Here is a 24,108-nt window from a genome sequence, read left to right on the forward strand (position 1 = left end):
TGGTTTGGTTTTCCCACAGGGGTCCTGTGTGACTGTAGGCACACCGTGAGGTCTTTGAGCTGGTCTGGTGGTTCCAACATCATCTGCTGACTGTTGGTGCCCCAACCAAATCACCAGTAAGCAAGAGCCCACCCATAAAGCCATCTCTTCCTGTGCCATCGTGGCTTGTCCATTCCTCCCTCACAGCCTGTGCATCCTGAGCAAGAGGCCGTCTCGGTTCATCCATAGCTCTCCACATGGAAAGCTAATACATCAATCCATACACAGCCTGAATAAAAAAGCTGTAAATCTCCAAAGAGTTCAAATTCAGTTAGCTGGAATAACCAGAACCATAACTAAAGACCCTGCTCACTTATGCCTCCTGAGGAGGCACTGTGCAGTGGAGTGGTACTTGCTTGTGGCTCTGCACAGCTGCCCAGAGGTGGTGGAGAGGTTGAGTGGTCAGTGTGTAGCCCTCATCCTACCTGGTGAGCAAGGGCAGGTGCCCAGCAGAGGTGCCTCTTTCCTTGCAGAGCAGCATCTCCTTCTGCCAGTTGACATCAGTGTCTGGAAGAAAGAGGGATGCCTACATACTGCAAAATAACCTGGTGTGAGGCTGGTCAGGACAGAGGTCCCACTAGAGAAGTACTGCAAAGTTAAACTGTCTCCTTTTCAACAGACCTTCCACCTGTTGGACTAACGTGCAGCCAGGGTCTGGGGTTACTTTTATGTGTTTTAAGAAATGTTTTACCTGTAGGCTTTGCCTGCGGCGCTGAGTGCTCTGTGTGCACGTGGCAGGGACTCAGCTCAAACAGGGACAGAGGTTTGGTTACAACTAAGGACCTTGTAGCCCACCTTGGCTTGTCCAAGTGAGTGTCCTGCTGGGTTGCAGTAGATTCTGTACTGCAGTTCAGGCTCTTAATCAGTGGATTTCTTGATGGAGGTGATTTGGCAGAATTTGGATGGGAACTGTTGTGGCTTCGAAGGTAGGTTCCCTTGGAAGCACTTACCTTTGGCTGGTTGGGGCTGACTCTTGAGGTCCCCCCTCAACTCTTGGCTAAGGAGGACCATGAACCCACCTGCTGTTGCCCAGTGTCCTGCTCTCTGCAGATTTCTCTTGCAGCAGAGCTTTTGCTATGTGCCCCCAACCCAACACCTCCAGCAGGGAGGGCAGGATCTCCTGGCTTGCTGGATGAGTCTCTCCCTGGAAATATGCCCCATCCTGAAGGACACAGTGTGGTCTACTCATTATGCCTTTCAACCTAAGCATGGAGTGATGGACAGCTGCCACAGGGTCCCCGTACCTGAGAGGCTGCAGTCGTCGCTGTGCAGCTTCCCTGATGCTTTTCTTACCTTCTTCCTCTTTTCTCTCTTTTTCCCTCTCTCTGCTGGTGCTGTTTGGTGGCTGCTGGGCTGGATCGCCGACAGGAATGCTTTGGGGTAACTATGGTGGTTGGGATATTGTGGGATGGTGATCTGGGGAGCACAGGGGGACGGGTGCAGATGGATGTTGGTCTGTCCAGTGCCAGTGCTGACCCTTAGCTGCATTTGCAGAGACTGCAGTACACTGCTGTGCAGGCACCCCTGAGGTCTGAAGAGATCCCTCCTTAGTAGATGTTAATCACTGCAGTTGAGCTGTCCTTGGTGGCAGCTTGCACCAGCTGAGCACTGCCCCCAAATCCTCGGCCCAGCCCTGAGTCAGATGCCCAGGCCCCTGATAATGAGCAAAACAGGAACCAGGAGGTGTAAAGTGAGTCCCAGGGCTGTTTGTACAGTTGCTTCCCATGCATGTGTGGGGCTGTGCTCCCAGGGAGGGCTATTAATTAGTGGTTTTGTTTACATCTCTTAACGATTAAGCCCATTATTGTGCTCCCTGTTGCATTAACCCTAGCAGAGGAGCCGTGTAATTGGGAGCATCTGTTGTTGCAAGTCATTTCCTTGATGTTTTTCGAGGGTGCCTGGTGGATCCAAGCTGTGCCACCTTCACCAGGATCTCTGCTCCATCCTGAGATCTAGTCCATGGGCAGTGAAAACATAAGAAAAAAACCCTGGTATTGTGGTTGGGAATAATCATCCTATTCAAGAAATGAGGGTCATGAGTGTGCTTTCCTCAGTAATTCTACCAGTAAGCTCTGCCTCAGCTGACTTTGGGTCCCCAATCTGTGGAGACCTCAGAGACCCTTCCAAGGGTCCAACCCTGCTCCCTTGGGCAGGAACACCTTCTACTAGACCAGGTTACTCAGGGCCCAATCCAGCCTTGCCTAGAATACCTCCAGGGATGGGGCATCCACAGTTTCTCTGGCAATGTAGATCCCATCGAGTACATCTCCCTCATTTTATTATTAATTTCTTGCAACTAGTAGTAATGGTAGAAGACAATTTGCAATGGTGGGAGTCTTGTGCAAGCCCCACCTGCAAAAGGCACATGCCTGTAGTAGGGAAGCTCCTTGTACTGCCTTTACCCTGAAAGTCTGGCATTGCCTGCCCCAGCCCCGGCTTCCCACACAGAGGGGTTTGGTAAGGTCACTGCTCCCTGGTGAAGGGGAAAGGTGCCAATCCCGAGGAGGAGAGCACTGTTTCATTTTTCATCTCTGCCAGCTGTCAGTGTGTGTGTTGGAGGAGATGTGTTTAGGTGGGCTGAGCACTCAGCAGTCGCACATTTGTGCCCCTCCTGTTCCCACCTTCACACGTGCTGGGGGGGGTGTGTTGTCAGCAGTTTAAACCCCCAGAGCATCCAGGTCTACAAGGTTATTGTCTCTCTGTTCCATTTTTGGGTGTGTGTGCCTCCCTCCGATGTGGTAGGACCAACAAGGGCCGGGATATCAAGACCATCAAGTCTCTCCGTGTGCTGCGGGTCTTGAGGCCTCTGAAAACCATCAAGCGACTGCCCAAGCTGAAGGTAACAACCCCCATCTCCCGCCTTACACCTGTCTTCTTCTCCTGCATGGAGTGGTGGGTCAGGGACCATGCACATCGATTTGCTTGTGGGTGGTGAACAAGTTGTTTTCAAAGCTTTGGGTGTGCTTTAGGAGCCCTGTTTTCAACCACAGCACCCTTCAGGCTGCTTCATATCTGGAGATGCAATGAGTTATTGAAAGCAAGCCCGGACCTCTGCAAGGTGTCAGAGGTAGTTCCTCTGCCAGTGGGGCTTGAGTGGGTGCGAGGCAGCAAAACCCAGATGCTGTCCTGAAAAGTAGATTGTCCTGGTTTTGGAGAGCTCAAATCTCTTTCCGGAGTTTATGGTCTTTCTCTCCGGAGCAGCTTGCAAAGGACTTGGGGTTTTGTGTGCTATGCTGCCATGGTGTTGCACTGGAGGGATATTTCCCATCTCAGTAGTGGGATTATTCCTGTGACACAGGCAGGATTATGGATTTCCTTACCTTAGTTGATGGGGTATGGAGACAGAAAGGAGAAAGAGACCGAGGCAACCCTGTTTTTTATTTACATGTGGTTATTTGTCTGATGAATGAAACACAATAACATGGGGTTTGACCCCAGCTTTTCTCCCTGATCACTGGATGGATTCAGCCCATGTCAATTCATTTCTGGAAATGCCTGTCTCCACCATGTAACAGGGATATGGATGTTTTTCACATGAAGTGCTATGAGAACTAGGGCTGAGAGCACTAAGGGAGGTGCTGCTGCTGCAGGCAGAGGTATTTGCTCTGCCTTGTTATTTGGGGTGATGCAAAACAACAAAGTGTTTACTGATTAGTCCTGAGTGCTGCTAATTGCATCATTAGGATGGTCCCCTGTCTGGTCTGCTACCTTGGTTGCAGAGAACACTGAGGATACAAACATCCATCCCTGGTGCTGCTCTGGGGGCTGCATGGGGCGTACATGTGTGCTGTGGGTACTCTGGTGTTAACCTCCTTTATAAAATAGCTTTTTGCCTGGGAGAAGGCCCAGCTTTTTTCCTCCTTTCCCCACCAGGAGTGGGAAATGCCTTTCCACATGACAGCTGGGTTTTGGTCCTGCCCTTTGCCAGGACTGTGGGTTCCCCAAGGTGAGCTCTGCCCTCTCCTGCAGGCCGTCTTTGACTGCGTCGTGACATCCCTCAAGAACGTCTTCAACATCCTCATTGTCTACAAGCTCTTCATGTTCATCTTTGCTGTTATTGCTGTCCAGCTCTTCAAGGGGAAGTTTTTCTACTGCACTGACAGCTCTAAGGACACACAGAAGGACTGCATGTAGGTTCCCTGTTGATGCTGCTTGACACCTCTGGGTAATGTCTGCTGTGGTTCCCAGTTAAGTCCTTGGTCATGACTCGCTCTTGTCTGTATCTCTTGGGTTGGATGGCATGAGATGAGCCCTGCCCCACTGCTGTGTCAGCACTGTATATCCTTCCATGGGATGCAGAGACCCTTATTTTGCTCCTGCTCTTTCCTCCTTCTCTCTTCTGTTTTGCCTTCCCCTTCTCTGCTTCCTCACGGTTGTTATCCAGCTTCTCCCCATTTCTCCCTCCATCCCTGCAGGAGGAGAGGTGCCCCTCACTGCACACACATGCTTCCCTCAGGGTTTACACCCACCATCCTTTAGTCTGGCAGTGTGAAAAACAAGGTCATTGCTCTCTCCCAACCTTGCAGAGGGAACTACGTGGACCATGAGAAGAACAAGATGGAGGTGAAATGCCGGGAATGGAAACGCCATGAGTTTCACTACGACAATATCATCTGGGCTTTGCTCACCCTGTTCACAGTCTCCACCGGCGAGGGTTGGCCCCAGTGAGTATTCTTCTCTGTCTGTCCCCTTGAATGGGGGTGATCACATCCCCATTGGATCCCAGGTGGGACTGAGAGAGGAACTGCTGGGCAGGAAGGAGGAGAGGAACAATGAGAAATTATATCAAGACAAAAGGGCTTTTAGCTCTCCTATGAGGCTGGGGCCGTGGCTGGAGTTAGCTTCTTCCTTAAGGAGTGAATAACGGATAATCCTTTCTTCTCTATGGCCCTGTGATACATTTTAGGTCAATGTTAGAGATGACCATAGGAATAGACCTCTGTACATGGTCATGTGAGCTTGGGCAGTATTATTCTCTGTGTGTAGACCGCAGGAAAATCCATTTTCCATCAGAGGCACAGTCAAAACACCGTAAAACAAGCTGTAGCTACTTAGAAAGGTCTTGAAAGCAGATCAGGACAGAGCTTTACCTTGTCATTGCACAAGGGGGGACAGACAGAGCTGGCTGTACAGAGCGAGTCCCATTGGAAGTGCCACGTGGTGGCAGCCCCGAAGGACCTACCTCTGGTTGCTTTTCTTCACCTGTCTGCCCACAGGGTGCTGCAGCATTCGGTGGACGTGACGGAGGAGGACCGTGGGCCCAGCCGCAGCAACCGCATGGAGATGTCCATTTTTTATGTCGTCTATTTTGTGGTCTTCCCTTTCTTCTTCGTCAACATTTTCGTGGCTCTCATCATCATTACGTTCCAAGAGCAAGGAGACAAAATGATGGAGGAGTGCAGTCTGGAGAAGAACGAGGTACAGTCTGGAAGGGGGGAAGAAGATGCTTCCATGGGTTTTTTGCAGTTTGGGAACTTGGAGCTCCCCAGGTATTGAAAAGGTGTAGGAAACCCGCAGGCCACGTGCTTTCTCAGATCGTGAAGGAAAGAAATGTGGCAGCCGCTGTCCCCCATGTCTCCATCAGCCGGGTTGTGATGCACGTTGTTTTATTCCAGAGGGCCTGCATTGACTTTGCCATCAGTGCCAAGCCCCTGACGCGGTACATGCCCCAGAACCGACACACCTTCCAGTACCGCGTCTGGCACTTCGTGGTGTCCCCGTCCTTCGAGTACACCATCATGGCCATGATAGCGCTGAACACCGTGGTGCTGATGATGAAGGTGAGCCAGTCAGAGTGAGCCTGTCCTGGTTGGAGCAGTGGGGAGAAGGAGGATCAATCAGGGTGAGACCGGAGTGTGTTTTGGTCGTGGAGATGCTTTGAGGCAGAGTCTGAGCATGTGTTCCCTTGGCATAGGCACTTGAAACACCACGTGCCCCAAACTGGAGGTGACATCTTTTCTAAGTGAGATGTCCCAAACTATCTGGACCTCTTAACTAGTGGAGACAGATCTGAATTTACTGTCTGCCTCCTGTTTAGAAGGAGTGGCAGCTTTCCTGGGAGAGGGGTAGAGAAGTAAGGAGGAGATGTTCTTGAGACCCCCAGGGCAAGGAACATGGACCACTACAGATTTGTCCTGGGTGGAGAAAGAAAGCAAGTCTTGATGCAGCCAGAGCAATAAACATGACCACATCAGGTCTATCAGCCTATCAGGGCTGGCAGGCCCCCTCCTGGCTAGCAATGTCTCTCTGTTTCCATCAGTACTACTCTGCTCCATACACCTATGAGCTGGCCCTGAAGTACCTGAACATCGCCTTTACCATGGTGTTTTCCTTGGAGTGCGTCCTCAAGATCATCGCTTTTGGCTTCCTAGTAAGTGGCTGCTCCTGTTCTTTACAAGGGTGTTAATTTGGACTTTGGCAGCACACAGATCACAGGGGGAAGGTGTTAATAATGTGGAGTTCTTGCTGCTTATTTTGGATCTTGGCCTGAGAGCTGCTTTTGGGGTGGATTTGCTCCTTTGGTTCTCCTTACACTTCCTACTGATGGATGCTGCTGGGTGAAGCCACACTGCTGCTTTACTTCTTGCCTTGTTTCTGCTGTACTCTGGTGCCTGGACCATGTATGTGCTGTACCACGGCTCTGTTTAGGCCAACTGCTGCATGTGCTGGTGGCTGTGGTCCCTTGTCCCCAGAGGGTCAGGAGATGCACTGCTGCCCTTGGGCTGTATCATTTGGATCAGATCTGAGAATCAGTGAAACTTTCTTGCCTGATTCACTGTCCTCAAGTCCCCAGCTGCTCACTTAAGATTTGAAACCATGGACTGCCTTGCCTCCACCTATGCTTTCCTGCTTATGGGAGATAAGGTCCACCAGCAGCAGGGTTCCTAGCCACCCTCCTTGCTCCCAGTCTCACCAGCCACCTTTGGTCTTGCACCAGCTGCTGCACAAACAGCAGGGCTGAGGTGGGTCCAGGTGCCCATGAAGAGGAGGGCAAAGCAGCCTCCTGGCTGTGAGAGCTGGCATGATGAGCTGTTACAGCCTGACCTAGACTGTCTGTGGCTACTTTTCCTGCTCCCATTTGCTAGGGTGGCCTGTTGGATGTATGAATCATCTCCCAGGAGAAGGTGCTTGCTGCAGACATGCTCAGGTCTGCCACTGTCTCAGACAAAGGACGGTATTCCGGACCCTGGCTGCATACAAATGGGCTGCAAGGTCTCCATGGTTGTCCATGAGCAGCTTTGGCCTGTGGCCCAGTGCCTTTCAGACCTGCCATCCCTGAGCTCAAATCCACGTTCCCTCTTTCCTTCCTTTTGCAGAATTATTTCCGGGACACCTGGAACATCTTTGATTTCATCACCGTCATCGGCAGCATTACGGAGATCATCCTGACAGACACCAAGGTGAGGCAGGGGCTGGGAGCAGCAGGGTGTAGCATGGCCCTGAGGGTTCCCACCTCCCTCTGACTCTCTCATCTCCTCCCAGCTGGTGAACACCAGCAGTTTCAACATGAGCTTCCTGAAGCTTTTCCGGGCTGCTCGGCTGATCAAGCTGCTCCGCCAGGGTTACACCATCCGCATCCTCCTCTGGACATTTGTGCAGTCCTTCAAGGTAAGTCTCACGTGCCGTGATCTCCACCCAGGCCACAGTGATGTGGTGCTGCTCCCAAGTGCAGGCTGTTCCGAAGGTCTTGTTGGCTCGTAGGAGAGATGGATGGGCACAGCTTACCTGCCCACTGTGCTTTGTGTACTCCTCTGGAGCTGGACGTGTGATAAATGATGGGATGACTCATCTGCTTCTCTTGCAGGCGCTCCCCTATGTCTGCCTCCTGATCGCCATGCTTTTCTTCATCTATGCCATCATTGGGATGCAGGTGAGCACAGACATCCCTCTGGCATGGACAGCCTGCATGTCCTCAGCAGTACACACAGGAGCAAGCCTTGTGCTTGCCTGTCATTGCCTCACTTGGTCACGGTGTCTGAGAAGGTCCTGAGGGTGGAACAGCTTGTTTGGGAGCTGCAGAGCCATGTGCCCTGGGGAAACTGCCATGGGCTTGTTCAGTCTTGCTCTGCAGCTGCCTTCCCAACTTGGACCTTTAAACATGTGGCCTTGCAGACTCAGTTAGGCATCCTGTGTAGTGGCTGCTGGCAAATCCCCACCTCTTTGTTTAGCAACTACTAAATCTCTGACTAGACAGCCCCCAGGGACTGATTTCGTGCCTGAGGGACCAGGTGAGCAGCCTTCTGTCTTTCCCATCTGAACGGCTGGATCACAGCAGCGATCCCTGCAGCCCAATTGTCCACCTCATCCCTCCGGAAAGCCTTTATGTTGTAGCTGTGCCACTGCTTGGGCAGTCCTGCTTAGAGCCCGGTGATGACCCACCAACTGGTGGGAGGGCTGCAGAGCATGAGGAGACAGCAGCTTTCCAGGCTCCAACTGGTAAATAAGAAGCACGTGAGCTAAAATGCTCAGCTCTGCACGTGCTGCGGGGCCGCCTCACTTCTGCGGTGACTAAATCCCACGCTGAGGATCTGACAAAGCACCTTTGACGACGAACACTTGGGTTGTGGAGCTGCCTGATGAGCTGCTGCAGTACCTAGTGCCTGACATGCGCTGCCAGGACAGGCAGATTTTTGGCAGCGCTGGTGTTTAGGATCTTCCACCCCCTCTCTCCCGCCCCGAGAGTCCCGTGGCTGGTTTTTGCTGCTCTGCCCTACACATCTCGGCACCAGCTCCAGGTGTTCTCCGTGCTAAACAGCCGCCATCTGACTCAGCCCCCCCCCCGCCATGTGGTAGTATTTGATTTATTTTATTTTTTTTTCTTAACACCATTGTGAACAAATCCCCAAGCAGTAAAGTCTGTGGGCGTTATTTGAGCAAAATAGCTGGAGGCAGAAAATATTCTACAATTACACATTCCAAAAAACCTGTACAGGGAAAAAATACTCTGCAGCTAGTGTATTTTTAGGTTCAGGGAAAGGGGAATAAATATTTAACAGTAATAACAGCACATTTTTCCTGTTTGAGGCACTTTATGAATGTTCGTTATGTCTTTCCATGGCCTTGGCTGTGGGTCATTGTTACAATATTGTCCATGTTTGTGGCTTTGTTGCCTCTCCTGGCCCTGGGAATGGTAGTGCCAAGTGTCTGGCTGTCCGTGGCGGCTTAGCAGTCTGTCTGTCCCACCCTCCCTGAGCCCTTCCCTGCCTTGTTTGTACTGCTGTGCCTGACTCCAGCGTCACAGACCATTTGTCCACCGAGGGAAAAGCTCCTGGGAGTTCCCAGGACCACGACCCAGCCCCTGCCCGCAGCGGTGGGACTTTGTCCCTGCCCCTCCGGTGCGCTCAGAAGTGCCGGGTGCTGTGCCGTGCTCAGGGGCCGCTTGTGGCGCAGCAGAGGGGTGGATGTGGAGCGGTTGGACTCGGTTGATCCCAGGTCCTCTGTGCTCCTGTTTCCATGGTAGCTCAGCCTCTCTCAGCCTTTGCCACCCACTGTAAATCCCTGCCAAGGAGAGGAGAGTCCTTCCCCAATGGCTGCTTGGCGCCAGCTCCTTGGTGCGCTGGCTGTGCACCAGCCTGTGTTTGCTGGGGTGCTTTTTGTAGAATCAGAGTCTTAGATGGTTTGGGTTGGAAGGGACTGTAAAGGTCATCTTGTCCAATCCCATGGCAATGACATCTTCAACTAGGTTAGAGCCCTGTCCATCTTGGCCTTGAATGTTTTCAGGCATGGGAATGTGAATGTGAAGCTGCTTCCCTGGCAGAAGAGTTCTTGCCTGAAGAACTGAGCTATTTTTCTCCCTCCTGTAGGTTTTTGGCAATATCAAACTAGATGAGGAAAGCCACATCAACCGACACAACAACTTCCGCAGCTTCCTGGGCTCCCTCATGCTCCTCTTCAGGTAAGCAGCCATGGAACATGCCAGAGGTGTTTAACTTGGGCAGGGGGTTGTGAGATTTCTCCCAGGGGCATCCTGCCCTGACTCCATCCGGTGCCACCATGAGCTGCTGAGAATGGCTATGTTGGGCACAGGAGTGCCACAGGAGAGGCATGGCAGGAGATCATGCTGTCCTGCCTGGAGGGCAAAGGCTGCGAGCCAGACACGACGGCAACATCCGGGCAGAGCGAGAATGAGCGCTGTGGAACCGACCTGGCCTACGTTTACTTCGTCTCCTTCATCTTCTTCTGCTCCTTCCTGGTTAGTATCTTCCCCCAAGAGCCCTGGGGATCCCCCTCATCAGCACCCCAACCACAGGGTCATCTCCATCATCTTCCCACAATCTTCCTTCTCTCTCCCTTCCCTTCTTTGCTCCCTCTCCCCCCACTTTCCTTTCTCTCTGCTTTTTTCCCTTCCATTTAGATGCTCAACCTGTTCGTGGCAGTCATCATGGACAATTTTGAGTACCTGACAAGGGATTCCTCCATCCTGGGACCTCACCATCTAGATGAGTTTGTCCGGATCTGGGCAGAGTATGACAGAGCAGCGTGGTATGTAGCCAGCTCCTTCTCTCCTGAGCAACCTCTCAGAGCTGGTTTTAAATAAGAGTCTCTGTGTTCTACTACTGGAACTATCAGTGATGCCTGGGATGGTCAGGGGTGGTCTGCTGTCACCCAAGGGCAGAAGGTGGTTCCTACAATGGCTGGTGCCACAGGCATCTTGGGTGATGTTCATGGTTTGCCATGGTGTTTATCCTGAGAGCTGGAGGTTCCTGCTCTTTCCTCTCCAAGTGGGCAGATCCCTCTCAGCCTCCTTCCCTTTCCCTGTGCACCATCTGGGTGCCTCTGCCCTGAGATTGGCTCCATCCCTTGGTCCCCAGCACCCACAGCTCCACATCAGAGCAGGGCCAAGCAGGGATTGTTCCCAGCCATGGAGAGATGCTGGGGGTCTGCTGAGCTCCTGCCAAGCCCCCTGGGGAGGACCTTGTTTGGGGAACTGTGTTCCCATGCTGGCCAGCCCACCCCTCTAGGGATGGGAGGACTTTGTTTCCTGCATTTCTGCCCTTGCTGATGAGGACCCTGGTGAGCAGGGCTCCTGTTTGCAGGCAGCAGCCTGTTCCAGCAACAGGATGGGCTCACAGTGGCTGTACATACCGTGGGTGGCCAGACTTTGGCTCTGCTCTTGCTGCTGCTACTACAGGGGGCTTGCTGTCCACTCCTCCTCCTCCAAGGCTGGTCTCAAGCATCCCTAGTGCAATGGGGAGCCCTTGGCAGCTCTGGGAGCATGTTCGCCCTTCACTCAGCCCCAACACCACAAGGGTGCCTTATGTGGCCCCTTCCTTCCCCCCTCAGCCCAGGGACAGTCTCTTTGGAGCCATGACCTACCACTGCTGCTGCAGAGCGTGGGTGATCTTAGCTGGAGAGCCCTTGGCAAACACACGTGCTCCCTTTGGAGACTCTTTGCCTCCGCTGTTAATGTCCTGCCCCTCAAAAGACCAGCCACAGCCAAGATATTTTTTTATGCCTAATATCAGCTGCACCTCAGAGAAAGGAGAGCAGGTGAGAGCAGTGAAACACTCAGCTGCTCAGGGTGGGGCATCTCACCATGACTCTTGGGAAGGGTTTCTTCACACCAGGCACTTCATTCACTTCTGCCCCCCATATTTGTGGCCTCATTCTCCAGGAGAGTCACAGTAAAAGCATGTCTGGGCTGTTCTGTCTGAGCCATGTGCCCCTCTGATTTCTGAGCAAGCTGTGCTCTTTTGTCATAGTATGTAGCCAGTGATTAGGGGACATGCACAGGAGCTGGTGGTGCAGGGCCTGCCAGGGCAGCCCTGGCCTCCAGTGCTGGGTGAGGAACGGGTGAGTACATCCAAACGGGTCCCAGTGCCTGAGTGGGGCAGCACTTCTGCTTCCTGACACCGGGACCATCCCACGAAGGTCTCATGGGGGGAACACCCAACTCCAGGGGGGCTCACGGATGAATTTTGTCCAGATGGTTGGGTTCTGGTTGGGTTCTCCATGCAATGGGGAGGGGATGGGAGACGAGCAAGGAGAAAACCAGAGGCGAAGGCACTGGGTAGGGTGGTAATGCTGTTCTTTGCCTCCTCGCGTGGTTTCCCTCCAAGCTTGTCCAAGGATGCCCGGGAGGCTGCAGCACGCTGCACCTCAGCACTTCCACCCCACAGGGTCCTGCTTCCCAAAGGGCTCTGGTCTGGAGTAGAGTGGGAGGCTCAGCATCCAACGGCCCCTGCACCCTCTCCTGCCAGCTCTCTGCCACAACTGCTTCGATATTTCAGTGGTGCAGGAGGATACAGGCTGTATCCTGTGACAGCTGCACCGGGTCTGGGGAGATGTGCTTCTGTGGGCAAGAAGGGGTGTGTGCAGGGGAAGGTTTGCTTCTAATAATGTGTACCCTTGGCAGAGCATGGTCTGGTGGTCGGAGCACAGTACTGGACCGTGAGAGACCCAGGTGCTAGTGCCACAGCCACCAGCTGGTCACATTATCTCTCCCCATCTCAGGTTCCCCAGATATTGGAGTCAAGTGGCTCAGCTGCCAACTTCCCTGGGACCTTGTGAGGCCCAGAGAGTTGGCTGTGTGAGGGCAGGGTCTCTGCTGATGTGATGGGACACAACTCCATCGGAAGGGCTTGTGGTGGCGAGGACCCAGCCAAGCTACAGGCTCATCCTGTCTAAAATCCCAGCCCTCTCCCACCAAGCATAGGGGTCAGGGGCACAATGAGGAAGGGTGATGGAGTGGTGTTCACCACCAGAACTGTCCTTCTCCAGGGTGAAGATGGGACAGTGTGAGGAGATATGAGCTGACTCTCATGGTAGAGAAGACAGTAGCTGATGCTCACAGCTTTCCCCTCTCTGGGTCTGACAGAGCCAGAAGGAGAAGAGCCATGTGCTCCTGGGGGTCTTGCCCCACAGATGGCCCCAGCATCCCCCGGTTAAGCTTTCCATCCCCCCCTCCTCCCTCTCAGTGTCCTATTAACCCACCTGTGCTTCCTTTGCAGCGGCAGGATCTCGTATAAGGATATGTACAAATTAGTACGGGTGATCTCGCCTCCTCTGGGCCTAGGAGAGAACTGCCCCTACAGGGTGGCGTGCAAGGTTTGCCTCCCAGTCCTCCGCCACAACCTGGCCACGGGACGCACCATCCACCCCTCCTTCCCCCCCTGCTCCACCGCCACCGCGCCTCCCCAGGGAACCCTGACGTTGCTTTCCTTCGAGTTTAAAGAGGTCCACTGCCTCCCAGAGCCAGCAGCTGTTCCCCTCGAGGGGAGGCATGAGCGGGGCCGGGGGGGCTCAGAGCCTCCTGGGGTGGGTTTTGACAATTTGCGTCCCCCAGCCAGCCCCCCACCCCAGTTCCACCGGCGCAGAGAGCCCCGAAGGGTGCCAGGCCAAATGCCACCATCCCTGCTCGGCTTCTCAAAGTACCTTACACGGGACAGGGAGTTTTTTGCGGGGCTGAGATGTGGTTTGCTCCTGGGGAGGGAAGCGGGGGAGCGAAGGCTGGAGGATGTTGGGGACTTCGCTGTTGTTTTGAGGAGTGAGGGCTGGGGGGAGGATGGGGAGGCCAGGGTGACCCCTCTCCCTGGGGGGATGCTGTGCTGTACCCAACAGACCCTTTCTCAAGTGTGGCACTTTGGAGGACAACCAACCATGTGTCTGGGGAGCAGGGCTTTTGCTAGTCTTGCCCACGGGTTGCTGGATCTACCTGAGAGGTGGTGACACCAGGGCACATCTCTGGAGCTCAACAGCTCCTCTCCCTTATCTTGAGCCAAGCTCCCAGCTGCTGGCCATGAGTGATTTGGTCTCCATGTGTCTCACTGACTTGCACCTTTTTTTTTTTTAATTTTACTTTGGGATGGCAGCTGAGCAAAATCCTGTACCTGCCACTTTCCCTGAAGTGCCATGACCTATGCCATGGCATGAAAGAATGAATCGTAGAACTTGCTCTTCCTTCTGCATCCCTCATAGCATCTGAGATGTGCGAGGGAAGCTCAGATGCCTCTGGCCTTTGATCTTGGCTCTGCAGAAGAAGAGGATTCCTTGGTGCAGCATAGTGTAGTTGCCACATCATTCTCAAAACATCAGAGAAGCTTCTTTCACTCAGCATCCTTGGAACAGGTCTGTCACCCTCAACGTCTGGATGTGGGGATGATGCACCACCAAAGAGGCAAAGCAGAGCAAGCAAGACAAGGCCTGGATGCTCAGTCATTAGAAAGAGGTATTTAGGGACAGGAAATTTCTTGCAAGAATCTCAGATGGCTCATCTGCTCCAGGAAGAGCTCCTTGAAGTCTTTCCACTCTTGTCTGTTGCATCCCTGGCAAAGGATGGCACCTTTGCTGAGGACACTTGCCCAGGTCCCTGCAGACAGAAGACACCTTTGGGAGGAGTTGTTAGTCTTTCTCGTTATCAACAGGGCTCCACTGGCAGACACTGCTCTCCTAAGCTGGATCACCTGGTGCTTAAAGGGGTACCTGCAATGCTTCCTAGGAAGAGGGAGCTCTGGAGCAATCTGGGATTTCTGCTGACTGTGGATGGGCAGAACAGTGCAGATGGATAAACTCAAGGTGAGGTGGAAGCCAAGGGTACTGAGAGCAGCTTCTGTCGTCATGTGAGGGAGACCGTCCCCATCTCTTCCTTGTGTTACCTTGATCTCCTCCTCACTGTGCTTGAAGTACTTCAAGGACACAAGAGCTTTTCAGGGATTCTGACTGCCCTGGAACAATTCCCAAAAGGCAACTGATGAAAGAAAACCCACGTGGTTGTTGCATCTTGTCAGATCCCAAAATGCCAACCCAACTTGCACTCCTTTCAGTTCAGTGAGCCTGCCCTGCCTGCTGGGGGAATGCTCCACAGATGATGTTCCTGTGGACATCACCTATTCCTGAATCTACTCTCACATCCCTTGCTTTTCCTAACAGCCTGCTATGGCACAGTACTTATTTCCTAACCACAGGAGGAGAGAGGTCCCCCGGATTTCCTCCTCTATCACTCACAGGGTTCTCTGAGGACCAGGACTAAGCCATTAGTCCCTGCTGGTTTTACAGGCCACCTTGTGCTGTAGCCATGGGTCACATCTCCGTCCAGACACGGGTAGATGGGTCAGCTCTCACATCAAGGATGTTCCTGTGCTTGGATCAGCTGTTTGGAGCCTTCCTGTTCAGATGGATGTCATTCCATGTGCCTGCCAGTGCTTCACTCCATGGGGAAGTAGTTTCTGGGCACAGCTGTGCTGCTCAGAAAGCTTTAAGGTGTCTGCTGTGAGGAGCAGCAAAGTGCAGTTCTCGTGCAGTCCTTCTTGGTCACTGATGCAAAACTCCTGTCACAGGAATCTATTCCTCCTTCGTTGTGCAGAGAATCTCAGTATGAAAGACAGTGCCTGTCATGTGCTGGGTACCCTAAAATCCCCCCTACCAGGAAGGGTGGGTGGAAGATCACTGTCTTGCTTCCTTTTAGCACTAAATTAATGCACGAAAATTTCCAAGTCATCTCATTTTCAGACACCTTGAGTCAGTGCATATCCAGCTCTGCCAAGGCGCTGCTTACAGACTCCTGGATCTGGATATTTCCTCTTGATCATCCCACTTAATGTTCTGCAGTGTTGTTATCAATCCTCTTTTCCACCCACTTAGGTATGTTAGGTCTCAAAGGGGATGGTCCAGCCTGTTCTATGCCTGTACCCCAAACAGCTCCTGTTGAGGGACATCACCATCTCTGCTTCACATTTGAACTGTCAGAACTTATCTTGGTGGGACCTCTTTGGGCAGGAGTCTGCTTCCAGACCACAGGTACTCCCTGAGGAGATATCTTCTCCCTCTTCCACACTGCTCTGAGCACGTTCTAGGGAAGAAGCAAAGATCTTGTGGAGGTGCTTAATTTTTCAGCAGTGCCCTCTCTCCCAGGCCACCCCAGCTGAGGTGGGCTCCTCTCCAGCAGCATCCTCCCAGCCCACCTGGAAGGGTTCATGCCTTTGTCACTGTGAGGTTGCCCCTGCCCATTAAGCATCCTGAACCTTGCAGTGCAGGACAGAAGCCTGGCATGAGGGGAAGAAGAGGTGGCCGAGCCCAGGATCCCTGGGAAATGTGGATGTGCAGAAAGAGGGAGACACAGCCCAAATGTCTCAGCCTGGCAGAGGGCTCAAGGCATCACCAGGTGGCCTGTTGTTAGTAGCATTCCTCACTGCAGCAGTCCTAGGCAGGTCCTCATGGAGCAGAGGAGCGCGAGGTGGGGGCCTGCCATACCTGCCTCCCTTGGGAAACCCAAACGAACCCCAATGTTGGAAGGCCCAAACAGCTGCCTCTGCTGAGACTCTTTAAACTCCAACCTGGTGGAACTTGCAGCCGCATGTGGGAGAGAGCCAGGGCGGGAGCATGGCATGTACAACTTTTCCTCCCGGTTTTGTTTTTTCAGCCGACTTCAGCATGCCTTTTGCACTGGTGCATGGTGGGAAAGTGGTCCATCCGCAGAGCCAGACGGAAGCAACTGGGCATCTTCCTTTGACAAGTGACCCTGGCCCACTGCCTTCTATGCAAGATGCTGCCTCCCAATTGCATAGACCCCACGAGCTGGGGATACACAGCCTTCCGGCTATGGGTTAGGTGGCCATGCAAAGCAATACCCAGGCCCCCCCCGGGAGGGAAGACGCTACGGAGGCCACAGAGCACTGCGGTGCAAACCACCGAGACCTCAAATAACCCATGGCTCGAGTGCCGTGTATCTGATTTATACCACTCGCACACAGCCCTGGAACCTGTGGGACAAGGTGGGGGCTGCTGGAGGGCTTTAGGAAAGGGTTTGAGACCAGAGGAGGAGCCCCAGCATGGTAGCGAGACAGGTACTTGAGGCCAGCAGCAGAGAGGAGAGGGGTGAGTTGCTTTCTGCCAGCATTCCTGGGTCTGTGTGAGCAGTGCTATAAATCCACATCAGGACAGTCTCTCATGTATGATTTGCCTTGATTAACGGGTTTCCTGTTCTTTTCCTGTTTGTCCGTTTGTTTTTTTTCTCTCCTGTTTTCCTGTACTATTTTTCGTTTGTACGTTTTTCTGCTCTCTGGGAATGCCTCCTCTCTCTCTGCATCTCCCTCCCTCCCCTTCCCCCTCCATGAGCAGTGGCCGAATCCATTACACTGAGATGTATGAAATGCTGACTCTTATGTCACCACCGCTAGGCCTCGGCAAGAGATGTCCTTCCAAAGTGGCCTATAAGGTAGATCAACCCTTCCTTCTACGGGGGTCAGAGCTGAGCAGGAGCTGGGGCTCAAGGGACCTGCGGGAGGTGGGACTGGGGGAGCCGGGGAGGTGCTGGGGAGTCCAACATGTGTTTAGCTTGCCCCTGGGGAGCCTGGTGTGCTCAGAAGAGCCCTGGCCACGTTGGCTGCTCTCCACTGCCCACGCACGTGGCACTGCCGTGGTCACTCAGAGCCCCGGGGATGGAAGACCCCAGTGGAAGAGGAGGGGCAGGATGAGCAGTAGTGTGGAAGTGGGAGGGTTGCAGGGGGTGAGGTGAGGAGCAGCCCTGTAGTACAGTTAGGAGAGTGAGATGTCCTTAGGAGCTCGCTGAACTGAGCTCATCCCTGGGGTTTGGAACCACCCTCATCCCAGCCAGCACAGAAAGCCCATGGAGATGGGAGGCAGGTGGGCAGCAAGGACAAACCCCATAGAAGCAGCTCTGCTGTGTGTGAGGAGCCAGGTGCACTGGCAGGGGCTATCCCAAGGATGGCTTGTGCAAGGCAAAGCCAGGTGCCTTCCAAAGGTGCCTCTTGAGTTTTCCCCCCTGGGGTGGTGGCTCTCAATCAGCTCCTGGCACCGGCACAGCGTGTTCCCAGCTGTGCAGGCATGGAGCAGGAGCACAGGAAGCCCTGAAGGACGTGGGGTGGGAGCTGCATGGCTTTGCTGAGGGCATTATCTGCCAGGACAAGACCAAGAGCTTTGGAGTGATTTGTTGTCCAGGTGTGGAGCAAATGGAAGCTTTTATTGGCCATGGGCTGCTGCCCACAGCCCTTTCAGCAGTGTTCAGGGCTAGCGCAAGGGGATTCCTGCACAATTCCAAACACGCTTCCACCCTCTCCAGCTCTCATTTGTTTGTTCACACAAGCATACATCCACCATCACACTTTTCCAGGAGAAAAAGGGAGGCTTGAAGACAGGGAAAGGACATGAGAATCCATGCGAAAAAGAAAAGAAATGGGCAGGGAAGGGATGACCCAAGGTATTCACAAAGCAAAATATACTCTCGGGAAAGTGGATCTGGTCACTTCGGTTTGCACCCCGCCTGCCCAGGGTGGGGAAGGAGCATGGCGTGTCTAACCTGCCTTGGTTGCCCTTTTCTCTTTCCTTCTGCACTTTTTCTATCCTCCCTTCCCTTCCCTTCCCCGCCCCTGGATAATTTGGACCCCCTGCATGTGCTGGCAAACTTCATCTCTGAAAGACGCAAAAAGGGAGCGCCAGGATGTAGCATGCTAGAGGAATCCAGCCAATCTGAAGTCCCTGAAGGTTAGGGACCCTCCTCTCCCCTGCCCCAGGTGGGAAGGGTTGAGAGCTGGAAAGCCAAACCACCTGGGAACGGAAACCTGAGCCCCCTCTCCCCTTCCCGCACATCCCACATGCCTGCATCCCTGATGGATCAGGTGTGTCTTCCCAAAAGTGCCGGGAGGTGCTGTGGCAGCCCCGGTGCCATGGGGAGGGGGGCTCAGGGGCCGTTCCTGGGGTGCAGGAGGAGCCCTGGAAGGCAGTGAGCCGGTGTCCTGGGGTGGAAGGAGCCGGGGGTGGGTGGGTGGGTGGGTTGGCGGGGTGATCCTTGCCCTTCTTTTTTGGCTGTGCTGTTTTGACACTCTTTGTTGCTTTTTATTTTTTTTTTTTTAATTTTTATTTTTTTTTTCCCTTTTGTTTAATGTTTAATTTCTTTTCCTCCAGCCTGGTCGATGTGTTTTTCGATATTGTTTTCCGTCCGCTGTTTTCTTCTCTCTCTTGCGCAGAGACTGGTGCTGATGAACATGCCCGTGGCCGAGGACATGACGGTCCATTTCACCTCCACCTTGATGGCGCTGATACGCACGGCCTTGGACATCAAAATTGCCAAAGGTAACGTCGGTGGCAGAGAGAGGGGACAGAGCCAGGAGGGCTGCAGCGTGACTGTCGTCCTGTCGCAGTGGTTTGTGTTGGAAGGATCCTTAAAGATCATCTTTTTCCAACCCCTGGTACCTTCCACTAGACCAGTTGCTCCAAGCCTCATCCAACCTGGCCTTGAGCGCTTCCAGGGATGGGGCATCCACAGCTTCTCTGGGTGACCTGGCATATGGATGACAGCAATTACCTTGAACGGGCAAATTTTTGCCACTATCTCTAAAAAAATGTATTTCTTTAGGGAAGAGGTGGCTAATTTTTCGCTTGAAGCTGTTTCTAGAGGGTAAAACCAGCTTGATGTCCACTGTGTAATGGAGGAGATAGAGAATTCCCCTTCCTCCCCATGTGCAAAACAAAACCAAGGGGGGGGGGGAAATGTCCTTGGCTTCCGAAGGCTGTGGGGAAAGAGATCTCTCTCTCAGGGAAGATAAAATGTTCAGAGCAGGAAAACCTTCTTTGTTGTTGTTGCTGGAAAGGCTGTGATTCATCAGATCAAAAACTTCCTGCAGAAACATGGCATTTTCAATAACACATCTCCTGGGAACAGCTCGGCTATTGGAAGAAAACCCAACCCAGGGCAAGATATCAGCCAAAGCCCAGTCCTCAGACAACTCCTTGAATGTTGAAATGATGGGTTCAAGCCTCTTGAGATAAAGCAGAGGTTTGAACCTTGGTCTCCTGCAGCTCACTCGAGTTGCCCTGGGCTTGAGTATCTCTGGTTGATCCGTGTTGACAGCTCCTGATGAGCCTGGGTCTTCCTAAGCTCAGCAACCCCCTTCACCACTGGCCAGAGAGCTCTGCTCTCCATGCACAGCCTCACTAAGCATTTAAAGATTTACCAAGTGGAGCTGCTCTTTCACCAGCACATGATCCACTCACCAGGAAAGTGGGGCAGCAGCAGGTGTGTGTGGGCAGGAGTAGGATTGGAGCTGCAGAGACGGACCCAAGGCAAGCTTGAAGGTGGCAGCTTTGAGTGGGAGGGCAGGGGATGGGGAGATGGAGGCACATATGGAAGGGATTGTTGAAAGTTTCCCTGTGAGAGCAGGAGACCAGGCTTGCTGATGCAAAATGGCCCTCCCAGCCCAGAGAGCTGGTTGCTGCTTGTGAGCCTCCCTTCAGGCTGGGAGAGGGGGGATTAGTTGGACCCTGGTGCCACGTCTTGATGTGTGTGGGCCATTTTCCCCCCCGTTGTTCTAGGTGGTGCAGATTGGCAGCAGTTGGACTCTGAGCTTCAAAAGGAGATCCTGACCATTTGGCCTCACCTGTCCCAGAAGATGCTTGACCTGTTGGTACCCATGCCAAAAAGTGAGTCTCTGGGGGGGCTGTCATTGCTTTCAAATTCCCATCATCCTCACAGCAACTTCTTCCCAAAGGGAGGTGGGGACTGTTCAGACCCATCCCCAGCTAGGGGAGAAGTAGGGAAAGGGTTCGTTGCTACAGGCTGGCTTCTGCCTTGATCTGCTTGGCTGCTTGGGAACTCTCTTGAAAAATCACCTAGTTTGCAGGGATCTACTCCTGCCAAACCCAGAGTGTCCTGTAAATCATCTCTGGAGCATTCAGGGAGGGAGGATGCGCATCACTTGTGCTGTTACATCTGATGACGTGATGAGGGTGTGTGCCTTGGTGGCTTAGGGTGATGATTTCAAGCCATCTGCATTCATTTTATCTCTATGAGGAGCGTCTGGGTGTTCAGCGCTCTCTCTTTTGGAGCAGCGAGCAGAGTCTGAGGGTCACCAGGGTATCCCACAGCAGGGCTCTTCCTGAGGTCCATGCTGATGCCTTCAAACCTGCTGTTACAACACAAGCATTCCCACTTTGTTCCCTCTTATGCTTTCAGCCTCTGACCTGACTGTTGGGAAAATATATGCAGCCATGATGATCATGGATTACTACAAGCAGAGCAAAGCGAAGAAGCAGCGGCAGCAGCTGGAGGAGCAGGTGAGGCTCGGTGAGGGCATGAGGTGGGCAGATCCCTCTTGCTGCTTCCCACCACCTCCCAACCAAGCTGCGTGGGATGCAGCTGGGGGATGAAGATGGTGGTACAGGTTGGGGTTTGGTGACTACGGGGCACGTGTATGTGCCGTGGTATCCTTGGTCCCTCACAGCATGATGTCCCCTTCCCAAGTGGTGGGGGCTTGGTTGGTGAAGTGCTGGATGTCCATTTACATTTCCCACAGGCTCAGTCTCTTCCTCTCTTCAATACAGAAAAATGCCCCCATGTTCCAGCGCATGGAGCCGTCCTCCTTGCCACAGGAAATCATCTCCAACGCAAAGGCTCTGCCGTACCTCCAGCAGGACACCCTCTCAGGCCTGTGAGTACTGCCCTGAGAAGAGAGGTAGTCCTGGCTCTTTTCTGTTCCTGCAGCGCTTGTTTTGTTCTTGGAGCTGGCACTGGGATGCACAGAGGGTTAAATTGCTGCTGGGAGCAGGGAAAACCCAGTCCTGGGCACAAAGCTTTTGCAGGATTCCAGGTAGACAGTGTGCCTCAGCATCACCAACAGCAGCAGAGGTGGCAAAGAGGGATGGCCGAGGGTCTGCATGGACGTTCTTGCTGCAGGACCATCCCAGCACCAAGTGCCAGCACTTCTACCTAGGAGGGTCTGGGATGGACCTGAACCCTGGGAGCAGTTGAGCAGTGAGTCCCTGGATGGTGCAGGGTCAGTGGGGCATCCCAGCACCCAGGCTGGTGGGAATGAGATGATGGGAATTGCTGGCACTGAGCTTGGTATGTCCCCACTGCTGCTGGGGGACCCGAGGCACTGGTGTCCTCTCCTGCCTTGGCACCACTCCAGCCCTCCACAGAACGTGATGTTTGTCCTGGGGGTCTTGACGGCCTGGGTGGCAAGCATGGGGGCTCCCCAGCTCTGAGCCACTGGAGGGGTGATGCCCAGCGATGGCAGCACCTGGCTTGTGGCCTCCCTGAAGCTGGGCTGTCTTTGCAGGAGCAGCCGAAGTGGGTTCCCCTCGCTGAGCCCGCTCTCGCCACAGGAGATCTTCCAGCTGGCCTGCATGGATCCAGCCCAAGAGCAGTTCCAGGAGCACGAGTCTCTGGTAAAGTCACCCACTGCCTGACGGGCGCTCACCTGCAGTCCCGGCGCGGATGCTGGTGGGCACGGGGAGGTGTGGGGAGTGGGCACGGCACAGGGAAGGCAGCTGCTGGGTCATACACAGATCCAAAGCGCGGGATGAATGTCCCCAGGTGTGCTCTGCCCCTTGCCTCTGGCACTGGGGACACAGCCATCCCTGGACCAGCTCTGGCCAGTGGGGTAAGGCAGCAGCAAGTGCTTTTGGGGCGAGAGCTGTGACCATAGTCCGATGTCCTGCAGTAAAATGTCCTTCTCTTCACAGGCTGCTCTTTTTTCCACTGAGCGCTCATTTCAGTGGGTTACCCCATGCTGAGTGATGGTATCTGATGTTTTCGGGTTCATGTTCATTTTGTTGTCAGTGCTGGTGTCCCCAGTCCCAAACCAAGCTGTCAGACTGTTTCCAACGGGAGCGCACCCCTCCGGCCCCACACACATGCCGGCCTGTCTGTCTGTGTGTGTATATATACATATCTATATATATCTCTCCATGTCTGTGTGTGCCCTCGTGCACCACCCGACGCTGTCGGATGCAGTGTTGTACCACTGTGCATCTCCAGCCCAGTCCGTGTCCCTGGGGTCTGTAGCACTCTGTGTGAGCTGTGTACCCCTGCCCCAGCGACCCCCACCACATGGGAAAGTGGCAGATGAGACTCTCCCCCTCCCCATTAAGTCACCTACTAGCAGATCTCTCCAGAGTTAACTGCCTGCCCGTCTCCTTATCCTGTACAAAGGCTCCTCTCAGCTGGGAATAAAGCAGTGTGCTGTAGGCAGCATGTGTTCTTTTAATGAGGATGTGTCCAGGAAGCCTTTAAAGCATGGTCAGAGAGAAAATCCCATAAATTTGTCCCCTCGTGGCAAAAGAAGGAGTTCAAGTGTGGGAAGTCAAGGCATTACCAGATCCAAGCAGGGTTACCACTGTCACTGAAAGAGGTACAAGTTGAGCTGGCCGTCAGGCAAGCCTGAAGCACCACATCAAAGCTCACCTGCAATGGATTGTGAACTGGAGATTATTTTTTGATGGCAACATGATGAATTATAAAGTCTTAGACTCTGTTTTTCATAGAATCATAGGATAGTTCAGGTTGGAAAGGACTTTTAAAGCTCACCTAGTTCCAACCCCCCTGCAAGTTCAACTTGCTCAGGTTGCTCAGAGCCCTATCCAACCTGCCTTTGGGTGTTTCCAGGGATGGGGCATCCACACCTTTCTGGACAACCTGTGCCGGTGTCTCACCACCCATTTTTGGCCCACTTAAATTCTGCCCCTGATTGAGCAAGCAGGGTTGTCCCCTGCCAGCAGGGCAGAAGCAGCGCACTGCCCTGCTCCAACCCCATCCCAAGAGCTTGGCTGTGTGTTTGTTTCCAGGAGCCAGAGGTTAGGGAGTTTCAAAGAGTGCAGCCCTCTAACCGTGGCAGCTACCTTCCCGTGGACACTCAGGACCACGCTGTCTCTGGGAGGGCCTCCTCCATGCCTCGTCTCACTGTGGATCCCCAGGTAAAACCAAACAAAGCCCCCAGGGGTGCTGGGTCCATTCAAAGCCTGCCAGGTAACACTGGGGCTTCTCTCTGTGCTGAGCCCTGTGGCTTCCCCACACCCCGATACTGGAGCATCTCCCCTTCTCTGGGATGCTGCACAAGTAGGAGAGCTGCTGTTCCCCTACATGGGGGACACTGGCAGCAGAGAGCAGCCTGGGGAATCGATCTCCTGGCTCATGGGGGAGGTCCATGGTGAAGCAGGACCGTGCCGGGAGGGTCTCCTCACAGTGGGACACCTCTCCTTTCCTCCGGCTCCGGGCACTGGCTGAGGTTTGAGGATTCCCAGCCCAGCTGTCAGATGATCTCACAGGTGATGAAATGCATCTTCCGTCCTTTCCCATTGTCCCAACACATGTTCTTCATGGTCTGTCCAGAGGAACTC

General features: G+C 53.6%; 1 protein-coding gene across 9 annotated transcripts in view; it reads left to right on the forward strand.

Annotated features, from left to right (window-relative positions):
• The window catches only part of CACNA1E (calcium voltage-gated channel subunit alpha1 E), a 118,200-nt gene that overhangs the window by 87,314 nt on the left and 6,778 nt on the right, over nucleotides 1–24,108 (forward strand). For 3 of the 9 annotated variants that reach the window (XM_064664220.1, XM_064664213.1, XM_064664221.1), the window contains 20 exons: nucleotides 1,408–1,419; nucleotides 2,782–2,878; nucleotides 4,009–4,169; nucleotides 4,566–4,703; nucleotides 5,256–5,457; nucleotides 5,655–5,819; nucleotides 6,299–6,409; nucleotides 7,356–7,439; nucleotides 7,522–7,647; nucleotides 7,844–7,909; nucleotides 9,843–9,934; nucleotides 10,066–10,231; nucleotides 10,394–10,521; nucleotides 17,095–17,191; nucleotides 18,960–19,065; nucleotides 20,305–20,412; nucleotides 20,945–21,045; nucleotides 21,313–21,419; nucleotides 22,050–22,158; nucleotides 23,557–23,685. In XM_064664220.1, coding sequence (XP_064520290.1) covers nucleotides 1,408–1,419; nucleotides 2,782–2,878; nucleotides 4,009–4,169; nucleotides 4,566–4,703; nucleotides 5,256–5,457; nucleotides 5,655–5,819; nucleotides 6,299–6,409; nucleotides 7,356–7,439; nucleotides 7,522–7,647; nucleotides 7,844–7,909; nucleotides 9,843–9,934; nucleotides 10,066–10,231; nucleotides 10,394–10,521; nucleotides 17,095–17,191; nucleotides 18,960–19,065; nucleotides 20,305–20,412; nucleotides 20,945–21,045; nucleotides 21,313–21,419; nucleotides 22,050–22,158; nucleotides 23,557–23,685 — 2,305 coding nt within the window. Of the gene's footprint in view, nucleotides 1–1,407; nucleotides 1,420–2,781; nucleotides 2,879–4,008; nucleotides 4,170–4,565; nucleotides 4,704–5,255; nucleotides 5,458–5,654; nucleotides 5,820–6,298; nucleotides 6,410–7,355; nucleotides 7,440–7,521; nucleotides 7,648–7,843; nucleotides 7,910–9,842; nucleotides 9,935–10,065; nucleotides 10,232–10,393; nucleotides 10,522–12,989; nucleotides 13,087–17,094; nucleotides 17,192–18,959; nucleotides 19,066–20,304; nucleotides 20,413–20,944; nucleotides 21,046–21,312; nucleotides 21,420–22,049; nucleotides 22,159–23,556; nucleotides 23,686–24,108 lie in introns of all 9 variants that reach the window. The other 6 variants (XM_064664218.1, XM_064664222.1, XM_064664214.1 and 3 more) reach the window with 5 other exon arrangements.

This window comes from Pseudopipra pipra, chromosome 9, assembly GCF_036250125.1.
Source record: "Pseudopipra pipra isolate bDixPip1 chromosome 9, bDixPip1.hap1, whole genome shotgun sequence".
In the NCBI taxonomy this organism is placed as follows: domain Eukaryota; kingdom Metazoa; phylum Chordata; class Aves; order Passeriformes; family Pipridae; genus Pseudopipra; species Pseudopipra pipra.